Genomic DNA, 16,415 nt, shown 5'->3' with positions numbered 1-16,415 from the left:
AGACTCCACCAAAACACTGTTAGACCTAACAAATTTTGTAAAGTTGCAGGGGAAAAAAATCAATATACAAAAATCTTTGCATTTTTCTGTACCAACGAAAAACTATCAGAAATAAAAATTATGAAGACAATCCCATTTACAATTGCATCAAAAAGAATAAAATACTTAGGAATAAATGTAACCAATGATGTGAAAAATCTACACTTTGAAAACTGTATGATATTAATGAAAGAAATTGAAGAGGATACACATAAATGGAAAGATATTCCATGCTCATTGATTGGAAGAACACTGAAAAATGTCAATATTACTCAAAGGAATCCCTATCAAAATTCCAATGGCATTTTTCATAGAAGTAGTACAAACAAACCTAAAATTTCTATGGAACCACAAAATTCCCAAATAGCCAAAGCAATCTGATAATGAAGAATGAAGTTGGAGGGATCATTCTTCCTAATTTCAGACCATATTACAAAGCTATAATAAGCGAAACAGTGTGGTACTGGCATAAAAACAGACACAGATCAATGACATAGAACAGAGAGCCGAGAAGTATACCTAAGCATGGATGGTAAATTAATTTATAACAAAAGAGACAAGAGTATACAATGAGGAAAGAACAGTCTTGTCAATAAATGACGTAGGGGTTGGGACTTCCCTGGTGGTGCAGTGGTTAAGAATCCGCACGCCAATACAGGGGACACGGGTTCGATCCCTGATCTGGGAAGATCCCACTTGCCGTGGAGCATCTAAGCCCGTGTGCCACAACTACTGAAGCCCGTGCACCTAGAGCCCGAGCTCTGCAACAAGAGAAGCCACCACAAAGAGAAGCTTGTGTGCAACAAAGACCCAATGCAGCCAAAAATAAATAAAATTAAATCTTTAAAAATAAATAAATAAATAGTGTAGGGAAAACTGGCCAGCCACACGCACAATAATAAAACTGGACCACTATCTTAAAGTGTGCACAAACGTAATTAAAAATGGATTAAAGACTTGAATGTAAAACCAGAAATCATAGAACTTCTAGGAGAAAACATAGACAGTAAGCTTCTTGACACTACTCCTGGTGATATTTCAAACAAAATCTGACTCCAAAGACAATGGAAACAAAAGCAAAAATGAATAAATGGGACTACATCAAACTGAAAAGCTTCTGCACAGCAAAAAACCATCAACAGAATAAAAAGGCAACCTACCTGATGAAAGAAGATATTTGAAAATCATGTACCTGATAAGTGGTTAATATTCAAAACATAAAAAGAACTCATACAACTCAATAACAAACAAATCTGATTACAAAATGGGCAGAGAATCCAAACAGACATTTTTCCAAAGATGCCACACAGATTGCCAACAGACACATGAAAAGATGCTCAACATCATTAATCACCAGAGTAACGCAAATCAAAACAAAATGTGATATCATCTCACACCTGACAGAATGGTTATGAAAAGGACAAAATATAACAAGTGTTGGTGAGGATGTGGATTAAAGGGAAACCTAATGCACTGTTGGTGGGAAGGTAAATTGGTACAGCCACTATGGAAAACAGTATGGAGGTTCTCCCCAAAATTAAAAATAGAACTACTACATGATCCAGCAATTCCACTTCTGGGTATTGATTCAAAGAAAACAAAAACATTAATTTGAAAGGATATATGGACCCCTATGTTCACTGCAGCATTGTTTAGAATAGCCTAGATATGGAAACAACCTAAGTATTCACTGATGGATAAGTAAGAAAGATGTGTTATATAGATACAACAGAATACTACTCAGCCATAAAAAAAGAATTAAATCTTGCCATTTGTGACGACATGGATGGACCTTGAGGGTATTATGCTAAGTGAAATAAGTTAAAGACAAATACCATATGATTTCACTTATATGTGGAATCTGAAAAAGAAAACAAAGGAACAAAATTCATAGATACAGGCAATAGATTGATGGTTGCGAGAGGGGATGGTGGTTGGGGGTGGGAGAAATGGGTGAAAGGGATCAAGGGATACAAATTTTAGTTATAAAATAAATAAGTCATTGGGACATAAGGTACATCATGTTGACTACAATCAATGATCTTGTATTGCGAATTTGAAAGCTGTTAAGAAAGTAAGTCTTAAAAGTTCTCATCACAAGAAAAAAAATTCATAACTTTGTATGGTGATAGATGGTAACTAGATGTATTGTGGTGATCTCTTCACAATGCATACAAATGTCAAATCATTATGTTTTTACACCCGAAACTAATATAATGTTGTATGTAAATTAAACTTCAATTTAAAAAAATTCCTCATGTTCATCCTGTCCTAAATAATCATGGGGATATGTGATTGCTAATACAGCAAGCACCTTAGTAAATAAATAAAAGTAGGACTTCGCTGGTGGCACAGTGGTTAAGAATCCACCTGCCAATACAAGGGACACGGGTTCGATCCCTTGTCCAGGAAGATCCCACAGGCCACGGAGCAACTAAGCCCGTGCGCCACAACTACTGAGCCCGCAGGCCACAACTACTGAAGCCCGCGTGCCTAGAGCCCATGCTCCACAATGAGAAGCCATTGCAATGAGAAGCCTGCGCACCGCAATGGAGAGTAGCCCCCCTCGCAGCAACTAGAGAAAGTCTGCATGCAGTAACGAAGACCCAATGCAGCCACAAATAAAATAAAATAAAAATATATTTATAAAAAATAAATAAATAAAAGTAGATTGACTTCAAATGGTAAAACTTGAATCTGATTATAACCCATTTAGGTTATTTACTTGATTATACCCTGGCTTCTGGGACTCTCTACTCTGGGGAATTTTTTAATCCTTGTCTGTAATTTTCCTTATATTCAACATATTAACCTCTCTAGTGCATTGTGTTCTCTCAAAGATTTTAAGGGTCTTTCAGCAGCCACTCCCATATCAAATGATATCCATCAGGATTAGAAAACTTGAAGAGCTCAGTGATCTTACCACTCAAGTCTACGATGATAATGCAATGGTTGCTAACAGCAACTAGTGACCTTCATTCCTGATGACTCAACTGGTGGAAACAACAAATAAATGATTTTCTGGCATCAATAATGGTAACCAAGAGTCATGCCATATTACGTGGTCACACTCTCAGCCTACTAAAAGAATGGCCAAAAGTTGGGAATTATTAAATCAGATACAAAATGGAGACCAGACTTGAGAATTCCCTGAGCAGACAAAACCACTCAAGTCACATAAGCAAACTAAATCTAGCTGATTTCATGAATGTAATCAAAACTTGACTTGGGTTATTTCCTGTAAATGGCCCCGACAATCATAAAAGAAACAAGTCATCTTCCTAAAAGTGGTATGAGATAATCAATTTAACCAGTCCCCTGCCTTCTAGAAGCACCCATTGTAATAACCAATCATTATAAACAGTAAACAACGTCCTCACTTTCACTTTTAAGTCACCCTGTTACATCATGCCCCTAAGCTTCATATTAGTCTTCGATTTTGAAGACATCCAGTTTGCAAATTGCTCTTACATGCACAATAACCTCTTACTAAACACTCAATGATTTGGTGGTTTTCTTTTTTCTGTTTCTGCTTTTTTGATATTTCTAATGCATAAAAATTGCTTAAGAATGTCAATCTATATTTTAAAACAGAAAATTAATTACTGACAAACATTAGGGATTAGTATCTTTCCATAAGGGATTAATATCTTTCCATAATTTGTATATTTAAAAATTCTATTGATACAATTCAAAACTGTGACAGGAATACATAGAACAATAATACTTCTAGTATTTACAAATTTTCTTTTCATCTTGTATGATATAAATATAAACAAGTATAAATGTGAATAAAATATTGAGAATACAAAATATATATTCCTAACATTTTGATTAATGCTCTTTCAACTTACATAATTATTTTCTATATTCTAATATGAATTTGGAAAAGATAAGTCTAAAATAGTGAGAATCCTAATTTCATATATATACAAATATATATCATTATTATATTTAGACTAAAGCTAAAGTAAATGATAGCTTTGGTAATGCAAACTACCATACTAATATAATGAATGTTGACCTAACTATTTTACTTACAGTACAAATAGCTTGATTCAATTAGTATATTGGAATCAACAAATTAATTATAGACTGGAAGGAAATAATACCAAGGATTTCACTTTATATTCAAACAGTAAAAAGAAGGCATGCAGAGCAATGTAGCTTGATTTGTTTACAAATTAAAGTTTCAATAGATAATTTTCTCATTAAAGAAAAATGTATATTGTGTATTGTGGGAATTGAAGGTGATTGTCTTTTGCATCATAAAAGTTGAAAATATAATACATGACTTAGGAGATAATTTGGTAAGGCTTTAACATTAAATGAGAGGGGAAAAAATTAAAGGAAACCTATTTGTTTCAGTTGATGCAAATTATCTCTTTCTGAATCAAGTATAGCATATTGTTTGGGAACAAGAAACTCATTTTTGTTCATACATTTAAAATATTATACTTGTCACTTATAATCTCTAGAGATACTTCCAGAGGAAAAATGTGCTTAATGATAAGGTTTAAGGAGGTAAATGACTAAAAAATGTTGGTGGAATAGCACTGTCACTATGAATTATTCTGACTAGTACACTAATGATACTTAGAATCAAGTAGCCCAGAAAAAAACTCTCTATTATAGATATGGGTATGATCATTTATTTTAAAATAGTTAAAACAAGCTAGAATATTACTGTGGTAACATCAACAAATGCTAGGCAACTCAGTAGATTGATTATAAACAGAAATGTTTTATTAAAAATAGAAATATTTAAAAATCTAGTGAAATGACTGAAATATATCTGAAGAATATGGTACAAGTAATATATGTATGTCATATGTCAAAAATTGAGACAGCATTATATACACACAACATTTTACAGAGGGATATTCACTTACAGAATTAGAAATTTTTGAATTAGGTTTTTCTGATAACTATGATGGAATCAAATGATGTTTATGTTAGCATACTTACAAAATAGTAATTTTCACATTTTAATTAAAACCAGCTTATTTCAGAGAAAAGAAGAAAGATGTAATAGTAGTCATTGGTGCTGTGTGCCAGTTTTTCATGGTTTTCCCACTTCTGGGCATATGACTGATTTGTCCTCCCTGTCCTTTGGATTTTATTAGCTGTGACTATACAACTTAATTTATTTTGACCAATGAAACGTGAGAAGTGTCATATGACATTCCTGAGTGGAAGTTTAAGACCCATTGTGCAATTTATGACACTCTTTCTCTCATAGGCTGCAACATAACAGATGAAGATTGTTCCATCAACCTGAGTCTTACAGTGAGGGCGGAAAGCTATCTGTTGGCCAGCAATAGACATGAGCAATAAAGAAACAAATAAAAGATACTGAAGTCACTAAAATTTGGAATTGTTCCTGCAGCATAACCATGGATTCAGTTTATTGCATTCTATTGGGGGCACCATATAGTGAAGTGATGAGGGGGTGAATTCTGGAATCAAGACCACTTGGATTCATAACCCAGCTCTCTCACCACTCGTATGATATCACTTTGGGAATTTTACATCACCTTGCTGTGCCATAATGTCCTCCTCTGTAAAATGAGAATAATAGAATCTATCTTGTTTTTGTTTAAGATTACATGAGACAACACATAAAGCATTTAGAATATTGCTTGGCACACAGTAGCACCTAATAAATATTAGCCATTATTCTCTCCACTGGGGACTACAGTACCTTTCATTTGCTTATGTTTATAATACTAGTATGATTATTCATAATTATAATTGCTCTGAAAAAAAATAATAAACAAAGACCAGTAAACAGCAAGTTTATCAGATTTTAAAGTACTGATCTTTATTTATGGAACCTAGAAGAAATGGATAAATTTCTAGAAACATACAATCTTCCAAGACTGAATCAGGAAGAAGTAGCTAATCTGAACAGATAAATCATTAGTAGTGAAATTAAATTAGTAATCACAAAACTCCCAACAAATGAAAGTCCAGGACTGAATGGCTTCACAGGGTAATTATACCAAGCATATAAAGAAGAGCTAATACCTATCCTTCTCAAATTATTCCAAAAAACTGAAGATAAGGGAATACTCCCAAATTCATTCCATGAGACCATTACCCAGACAACAAACTGATACCAAAACCAGACAAACATTAAAAAAAAAAAAAAGAAAATTATAGGCCAATATCTCTAATGAATACAGATGCAAAAATCCTCAAAAAAGTGTTAGCAAACTGAATTCAACAATATATAAAAAGGATCATGCACCATGATCAAGTGGGATTTACCCCAGGGATGCAAGGATAGTTCAATATCCAAAAATCAATCAATGTGATACACTACATTAACAAAGGAAGAATAAAAATCACAAGATCATTGCAATAGATGCATAAAAAATTGATAACATTAAACATTTATTCATGATAAAAACTCTTATCAAAGTTGGTACAGAGAGAACATATCTCAACATAAAAAAAGCCATATATGACAAACCCACAGCTAACATCATACTTAATGGTGAAAAGCAAATCTTTTCCTTTAAAATCAGGAGCAAAACAAAAATGCCTACTCCCGCCACTTTCACTTATATAGTATTGAAAGTCCCAGCCACAGCAATCAGCCAAGGGAAAAAAAAAAAAAAAAAAATTAAGAGGCAACCAAATTGTAAGGTAAGAAGTAAAACTGTCACTAACTGTAGATGGCCTCATACTGTATGACGTCATTAGGGTTTTCTAAAACCCTAATGTCTCCACTGAAAAACTATTAGAACAAATGAATTCAGTAAAGTTGCAGGATATAAAATTACTATACAGAAATCTGTTGCTTTTCTATACACTAAAAATGAACTATCAGAAAGAAAAAGCAAGAGAACAATCCTGCTTAAAATTGAATCAAAAAGAACAAAATACCTAGGAATAAACTTAACCAAGGAGGTGAAGGACCTATACTTTGTAAATCTTAAAGCACTGATGAAGGAAACTGAAGATGATGTAAAGAAATTGAAATATATCCCATGTTCATGGATTAGAAGGATTATGATTATTAAAACAGCCATACTACCCAAAGCAAGATACAGATTTAGTGCAATCTCTATCAAAATATTCATGACATTTTTCACAGGACTAGAACAAATAATACTAAAATTTATATGAAACCACAAATAACCCCAAACTACAAAAGCAATCTTGACAAAAAAGAACAAAGCTGGAGGCATCATGCTTGTGGACTTCATACTATACTACAGAGCTACAGAAATCAAAACAGTATGGTACTGGCACAGAAACAGACACATAGATCCATGGAACAGAATACAGAGCCCAGAAATAAACCCACACACCTACAGTCAATTAGTCTACAGCAAAGGAGGCAAAAGTACACAATGGAGAAAAGACAGTCTTGCTAATAAGTGATGCTGGGAAAACTGGGCAGCTGCATGTAAAAGAACAAAAGTAGAACATTTTCTCATACCGTATACAAAAAAAACTGAAAGTGGATTAAAGACCTAACTATGAACCAGAAATCATAAAACTCCTAAAAGAAAACATAGGCAGAACACTCTTTGAAATAAATCACAGCAATATTTTCTTGGATCTGTCTCCTAAAGTAAACAAAAGCAAAAATAAACAAATAGGCCTAATTAAACTTAAAAATGTTTTGCACAGCAAAGGAAACCATGGACAAAATAGAAAGACAACCTACTGAATGGGAGAAAATACTTGCAAATGATGACCAATAAGGGATTAATATGAAAAATACATAAGCAACTCATACAACTTAATACCAAAAAAAAAAAAAAAACAATAAAAATAGGCAGAAGACCTGAATAGACATTTTTACAGAGAAGACATACAGATGACCAATAGGTAATGAAAATGAAAAATGCTCAACATTACTAATCATCAGAGAAATGCAAATGAAAACCACAATGAGCTATCATCTCATACCAGCTAGAATGGCATCTTCAAAAAAACCCACAAATAACAAATGTTGGTGAGATGTGGAGAAAAGGGAACCCTAGTACACTGTGGGTGGGAATGTAAATTAGTGCAGCCAACATGGATGTATAGAGGTTCCTCAAGAAACTAAAAATAGAACTACCATATTTTACAGCAATTCCACTCCTGGGTATATATCCAAAGAAAACGAAAACACTATTCAAAAAGATGCATACATTCCAAAGTTCACAGAAGCGTTATTTACAATAGCCAAGACATGGAAGCAACCTAAGTGTCCATCAGCAGATGAATCAATAAAGAATATGTGATATATATATATATATATATATATATATATATATATACATACATACATACATACAATGGAATATTACTCAGCTATAAAAATGAAATTTTATCATTTGCAACAACATGGATGGACCTGTAGGGTGTATGTTAGTGAAATAAGTCAGACAGAGAAAGACAAATACCGTATGATATCACTTATATGTGGAATCTAAAAAAAAAAAAACCAGTGAATATAACAAAAAAGAAACAGACTTACAGATACAGAGAACAAACTAGTGGTTACCAGTGGGGAGAGGGAAGGGGAAGGGGCAAGATAAGGGTAAGGGATTAAAAGCTACAAACTACTACGTATAGCTTGTAAGCTACAAGGATATATTGGACAGGGAATACAGCCAATATTTGGCAGTAATTTTAAATGGAGTTTATCCTGTAAAGCATTGAATCAGTATGGTGTACACTTCAAACTAAGATAACATTGTAAATCAGCTATACTTCAATTAAAAAATAAAAAAAAATAATAAAGTGCAGGCTCTAGATCCAGAGGGCCTATGCTTAAACACAGCCTACTAACTTTCTAGTAATGTAATTTGGTGCAAATTTCTTAACTTCTCTATATTTCAGCTTTCTTGCTTGCAAAATGGTGTCATGTAACAGTAGCTCCCTCATAGGCTTTTGTGAAGAATTAATACTTAAAACATGTAAAGCCTTTAAGACAGCACTTGACACAGTAAAATAAAAAAAATGGTAGCCATAATTAAAGGGCAGAATGATTTAGAGTAGAATTTAATTATGCCTGGAGAATCCTGGGAATATGGAACTCGGTTTCCTCTTCATGTGAACAAGTTAAGAGAAAAGAAACAGCTCTATAGGTTAGGGGATTGATGTGAGTAAAGGCACTAAGACTTGGTAGAAACAACACAGTCTGTTTGTGGAACAGCAGGAGAACGGATAAATCAGGCTGCAGATATTGGATTTTTTTCTTATATGTGTTTTCTCTTATGAGAATTTTTCTAGTGTACTTTTTATATATACCAAATGGATGAAAATACAAAAGAACAGAGATTTTACATAAAAAAACCCACATCCCAAATATCTTAAAACTAGACATTTTATATTCAATAAAATACATACTGAGGTATATAGCATAACTGAAAGAAGAAAACAAAGAATTTACTCTATTCCAATTAGTTGAATGGATTATCGTTCCAACAGGAGTAATTTTGTATAAATAGCAAATGGAAACAAAGAATAAAACAAGTATTTATAACTTTAAATATGACATATAAATTTAAATAAACTGACCATCTCTTATGTGGTATATTACAGCATACATCAATTAACAAAAACTTTATTTTAAGGAATTTTAATTTTTTCCCCCAATTGAATCACAAATATCTTGACTTTCAAAAACTGTAATTTACGAAAGCTTGCCTTAAGTGAAAAATAAAGGGAAACAAAGATAATCTTCAGGAAAAGCAATCTCCTGACTCTTGCCTCAAACTGTTTTGAAACATTGAAAACAAAGAACAGAAACCCGAAACAAGTGCAATTTTGGTCAGATAAACTTTCTATACGGTCTTTTCCTTTCAATTAAAGAGAAATGAAAAATCCAGGATACTGAGTTTATCATTCCACTCCAATACAATATCACTTTCAGAATCAACTGTGGAAATGGAGCAGGTGAGGAGGGGGAGTTAAAGCAACTGGTTTTTCTCCAGGGGAAGTAAAAGAAGGGAGGTAACCTCTTCTAACCTTGCCAACATAAAAACTAGATCTCCAGGAAAATAAACTAGTAATAGCTGCTGTAAGGAGGGTCCTTATCAATGGAAATTATAACAGTATGCCCCTGGTTAATGATTGATTTGAGTAAATGAACTTAGAATCTTTATGAACATGGCTCCCTGAAGAATGTCATATTGTTGGGATATAAAATGAAGATACTTCATGAATGAAACATTTCTCCCACTGTGTGAGGTAACCCCACAAAATCTCACTTGGAAATCTGATCTCTTAGTTTGAATCAGAAAGTGGATTCCAAAGTGGGATAAAAGAACTGGGAGAGCTGTCCCCAACCTGGCAGACCTCTTCCCTCTTTCACTGGAGCATGATGGCCAGTACCTTTGAAATGATTAGTATAAGCTTGATATTGGCTAAGATCTATGATTTGTGTGAGTCTTATTTGATCATCTGATCCTTTGTGCTCGCTCACCAGATATTGCATATTCTTTTTCATTAAAAACTAGCAATAAATTTCCAATGTATACATCACATTCTACTACAAGATGCTTTTCACTTTTAAAAATCAAACTAATTAAAAAAAAGTTTTTTGGGGCTTCTAAAGGTTACGCTATGATAAAAAGCATTAGAAAAACAATATAGAGTATGGGTTTATGCATATATAATTTTTTACTTATGTTGTATTTGCATTACTAAAACAGAAAAGTTAGATTTTCAGAGATTAGTCATTAATTTTCAAGATCCTATTCTTCAAATTCATGTGGCTACAACCAAAATGGCAGTATGATGATAAAGATCTCCAAAAAATCATAAAGTTGTATAAAAATTGTACTAGTAATATAAATTAAACCCTGAATCTACATTAACACAGTAACTTCTTAAAACATATATAAACCATGTTTCAGAGAAAATTAAAATCCGTGTAGCATATTTATTGCCAAATAAAGTTACTTGTTCTTTCAAGTTTACTCTGGTATTCTTAGTGGAAAAAAAGGTACATATAAATCTCTTTCCAGGTCAAAAATCTTGCCAACTTTATGAAGAAGAAATCTTCCATGAAGAGTCTGAGTAAAAAGGCATGACATTTATTCACTCTCCCTGGTCATTATATTCAAAATGTATTAATACATAAGGCTTCCAGACTATTTATCAAAGTTTAAGCTACTGGCTATTCTACTTTATAGGGCTGAGGGAACACTTCTTTCATCTTTTAAGTCTTATATATATATTTTAAATTGGAAGCTTAAAAAAAAAATCTAAGCTAAATCTTAAGGGGAAGTATGCAACAATCATTTTACCCTTGCTTTGTTGTTTTTCTCCATCAGAATCCACTTTGCATTTACATTTGTCATTGCTCTTTCCCTTTCTTTCCTAGGAATACTCATGCTACTGCATCAAATTTCCTCCACTTTAAAAAAGGAAATTGATAAGAAGATAATTTAAAATAAGGGTTTCCTTATTTCATATATGTGTATGTGTATACAATCTGACCATGATGTTTATAAATTAAGGATGCAACAAATAGTTTTCAGGTATTAGGAACATTTACCAGAAAATATTTTATTATCATTTGATCCTCCTGTTCATCAACCTCCTATATGTATATCAATATACAGCATTCAAAGAGGAGAAAAGAAAAGCAGAGAAAAGTTTTCACAAAATAGAGTTAAAAGAACACCCAATAAATATACTCAAGATGTTTGGTTTGTAGTAAAAAAAAAAATAAAGTAAGAAAAGTGCTAACATCTCTTATTTTTTCTCCATTTTACAGCCTATCCTACTCTACTCCACTGTAATTAATGGTATAAATGTATTATGCAAATTTAGATATCCAACAGACATCACTTGGAAGGCATGGGAAATTCTAACAGTTCTTAATGCTTATTAATATCAAGAGTAACAGTTCTTTTCAATGGAGGATATGTATGTCAATCTATCATTGACATGTGGACTTGTGTCCATTACATACATCAAATGAAACTGATGTGTTTGAAAATATGTTAGTATTAGTTTTTTCTTTAAACGTGCCAGCATATCATAATGGCGATTACTGTTGCCCCAAAAAGCACCAAGACAAAGATTTCTTTTAGAAAGAGTGATTAGATGTAAGAAATTAAGATATGATAGAACTGTGTTTAGAGAGTCCTGTGTGAACATATATGCACAAAACACAAAATCATGAAAAGCATCCTGTTGTTAAATTTGGACTTTCCTGCCTCTAGCAGCAAGTTAAATATGGAAAAGTACATTTTGTTTTCTAAATAAACAAATATTTAAAACAATATCAAATTTAGGTAATTATGAAAAATAGCAATTTTGTAAAGTTTAGCAAGGAAGTTTTTATGTGTGCCATAATAAAAATCACATGTGCATAGTAACATATACTTACTTGAGAGTCTTCACTAAAAAATCATTTAAAACACAGCTATATGTCATAAATCTAACCAAGAATGATAAGTGACTTATATTTAAAAATATTATAAATAAGAACATTTAACATGCATACATTTCACGGAATGAAAAATTAAATTTTCAAAATGATTCAAGACATAAATATGTGTTAATAACTGTTAAAACATCTAGCAAAACTGTCCCTGGTTTTCCTTCTAAGCACTTCTTTATATTTGAAAAAATAATTCTTAATATTATAAAATAAATTCCTTAGCTCATGTATTATACATCTTAGACAGGTATTCACATAGTAAATCTATATCATCACCATTAAGCCTAGACTATAATGCAGATTTAAGATAAACTCAACCTTTAATAATATATAATGCATGTATAATATACAAGCGTGTATATATTTGCATATGTAATCCATGTATAATCTGTATTGAATTTTGCAATCACGCAGTCCACCAGTATTCTGAAATCAGGAAAACAAAACAAAATCCTGACTTTTGATCTGAAACACCTACAGCAAAATCTAGAACTTTAATGTCTGTTAGAAAAGTTACATAAACTTGAGAAAGTCACTCAACCTCTTCAAATTCCACTTTACTTATTTGGAAAATAAATATAATTAAGCTTGTTCATCTCTTATTTTTAGTTAATTATTGTCAGGGTACTTCAGACAGATATGGAGGCATAATAGTATAGCATAATGCTCCTTTCATCAATAAATACTGATGTTGCACTATTTGCAGCTGTCAGATATACTTTTATGCTTCTTGCTACTTCTCTGAGAAACAATCATCAACCTCAGTTTTGTTACACCTTGGAATACAGTGCAGTAATTATAATGGTTCTTGCAAATTTTTCTAAAAACTAACCATGCCATTAATTCCTATTTTTAATTCACGTTTAATGTAATCGAAGAAATGTAAAACATTTTAATAGTTAAACGGACAAACTACATAATAAACATTTCTGGAGAGTCTGAATATATTTCACCATGAAGTAAAATTATTAACCTAGAAACATGTTCATTGATGTATATTCAGCACAATCCCATTAAAAAAGAAAAATTACATGAAAGAATAAAAAAAAAAAAAGGGTTTCTGAGGAAGCAGCCTGAAATGTCTTACTGGTGTAAAAGAGCAATCATAAAATGGTAGCTTTTCAGGTTAGGTGGCTTTTTTGTCTGTATTGACAATTTTTGCTACATTGCTTTTGAGGAAAGAAGTACCTTTCTTTATTGACTTAATCTACTTGTTAATACATTTCTTTTTTCCCTTGCATCCTAGTCAAAATATCTTTAATTGAATTCTTTCTTCTTCTTCAAAATGATATTGACCATTCAAGCTGATAAAAATCTTTATCAGAGGAGTGCTTTATTGAAGGTAATAGAATTTCTTACATTATCTACATTTAAGGGTTTCAAATGTTAAAATAAGACAATAAATAGAAAGAGATAAGAACAGAATAAAAGAATAAACTCTAGAAAACTGTTAGGGAAACAAAAACGTTTTTCGTATCTTGAATCATAAAAGGATGTTTTAAGCAGCAAAGCCAACAAGGACACATACAATGTTTTCAAGTAAATAAATATATTTACAGTTTTATTTTAATACCATGGCTTAAGCCCATTTGATCATGCATATTATATGTTACATAATAATTCAAATAATTTAAGAAATTTTATAGCATATTTCTAAATGTTACCATCATTAACCATGATTATTTCATTTCCTGTTTAAAAAATATAGGGAATTCAGTAAAACCTGCTTTCCTCTCCTTAGCTCTATAGCTCTTCTGTTGTCCTGCACCACAACACTGAGACATCCTTTGGGTTGTCACTTATCCTTGCAATAAACTACAACACTCAAGAGTGCCTTGTTGCTACCCAGTCATTTGATAATTAAAGTGAGCTATTAGAGAAAGGTAATAAACAAGGACACACAGAAATCAGGCAGTGATGCCAAGCCCAGGAGACAGGTTTTTTTTTTTTTATGACACATTCAACAAACTTCCCTCAATATGAGGTCAATAGCCAAAAAACTTTCTTCACTTATTTAGAGATAGAAGTAAGTTTTTTACTTTCTACAGTTAGAATAAGACTCTTCATGATTTATTTCGTTTGAAGACATACTGCTTTCATCTTTTGATCTCAATGCAAGGGAAAAACAGAGGTAACTTAGTTCTTCGGTAAGAACTGTCACACTAGGATGGGGGAAACTAGAAGCACTGTTTTGAAACTTACTTAATGTGCATAGAATATATGGTGAAATTAAACAGATTATAACCAGAGAGACAAATGACATGGATGAGAAGGTTGAACAAAAAATATGTACTGCCAAGTGGAATATTACACTTCAGAATAGCTGCATATAGAGACAATTTAAAAATAAGTCTATTTTTGTTTTAAAAATACAATAAGGTAGGAATATGTTAGCTTAATCTACATCCATTAATATTTTATGCAATTGTGTACAAATGCAAAAAGTGTGAAATATCTGGAATGGAAACATTTCTGTATTACATACTCTGAGAAACAGCTAACACATGAAATAATGGAAAACTGATTTCATATTTAGCATGTCAGATTTGTGATACATTTCTTATCAAATAATGATTTAACCTAGGTTGAAATATGTACTGGTTTAAATAAAACTTCAGTGCATGTAGGATTCCACAGGGCCTTGAAAAGAAGAAAACAAAAATAAACAAATGAATGACATCAAATTAATAAAATGAAATGAAATTTTACTTAATATGAAGATGTAAAATGTTTAAACACAAATTAAAAAAACACAGACCAACACACCAACATAAGTCTATTCTACTTATGACTTTCTAAGTAAAAACTGCTATTAAAACTTAATAAAAATATTTATATTAGTAATGTTTCCAGGCTCCCAACTTCCAATTAAATACTTACTACCAAAAGCAAGGTGAAGGAGTGAAGACCAATTAGCAAAATTTTATTTCTCTGGTTTTGTAAGTGGAGTAAAAAAATGAGTTTTCCTCAACTTTTTATGTATTCTTCATTTCCAAAAAACTAAATGATTAAAGGTAAGTCCATCTGGCTCTCCTTTTGGTAAATCATCCTGAACACAAAGCTCCAAAAGAATTTTCAATCTATTGCAATTATTATTATTTTGAAATCTCTATACTTTATTGCAGTTTTATGTGACAGGAAATTAAAACATTTCAAAATACTTCACCTTTAAAAAAAAGGAACTGCTTGTCCAGGTAATGTGTATAAAAAGAAATATAGGATCCAAGAAGTATAGAATATGGCAGCTGCCTCCAAGGCATGTAGAATTCGGTTGGAGAGATAGAAATGAATATAGAAAATATGAGCCATACTACAAGACAGTAAGTTCTATGTCAATACATAGGAGCTATATATGTCAACATATAGAACTGATAACAATATCTAGTGCTGACAACTACAGGATAGGTTATATAGGACCAGTAACTGCTGAAATTGTTCTATAGAAAGAGAGATCACTCCCAGTTTGACTGGTCAAATCAAATGGGAGTGGAGCTGGGGCTAAAAAGAGAGATACATCATAGGGGAGGCACATTCTAAATAAAACAGTTAAAAACAAAACAAACAAACCAAAACACTAAACAACAACGGAGATAAGAAATAGCAATTTGTGTTGAAGCAGCTTAAGTGGAATAGAAGGTTTATGTTTGGGAACACTTAGAGCTAAAATTGCATAAATAGGGAAGGATGTAATTTTAGCAGCTATGACACTGGTTTGAGGAATGTGGATTTTATCCTTTAAGCCTTAGTGAGCCATTAAGAGAGAGTTTTAAAGCAGAAATACAACAGTGTAAGCTGTGTGTTTGTGTTTATTTCTTTTAGATTTATCTGTGGTGCATATATAGATTAGATATATAGATGAGAATGTGTAGAGACTTTAAGTAGGAAGCCAGGACCAAAACGAATGTGAGTCAGTCCTAAAGCAGCAAGCAGTACTGAAAGGTGACTGTTCTTCATAATCTGATTTTTC

General features: G+C 32.1%; 1 protein-coding gene across 6 annotated transcripts in view; it reads right to left on the bottom strand.

The window, feature by feature from the left end:
- CCSER1 (coiled-coil serine rich protein 1) overlaps positions 1 to 16,415 on the bottom strand; it is a 1,296,175-nt gene that overhangs the window by 547,290 nt on the left and 732,470 nt on the right. For 2 of the 6 annotated variants that reach the window (XM_059922416.1, XM_059922417.1), the window contains one exon: positions 13,909 to 15,088. The exons of the other annotated variants lie outside the window; for them this stretch is intronic. In XM_059922416.1, the coding sequence (XP_059778399.1) occupies positions 15,029 to 15,088 (60 nt within the window). In that variant the 3' untranslated portion in view covers positions 13,909 to 15,028. Of the gene's footprint in view, positions 1 to 13,908; positions 15,089 to 16,415 lie in introns of those variants that run through there. 6 annotated transcript variants of the gene reach the window in all.

This window comes from Balaenoptera ricei, chromosome 5 (genome assembly GCF_028023285.1).
Source record: "Balaenoptera ricei isolate mBalRic1 chromosome 5, mBalRic1.hap2, whole genome shotgun sequence".
NCBI lineage: Eukaryota > Metazoa > Chordata > Mammalia > Artiodactyla > Balaenopteridae > Balaenoptera > Balaenoptera ricei.
The sequence above is the reverse complement of the archived record's forward strand: the minus strand, read 5'-3'. Positions and strand labels throughout refer to the sequence as shown.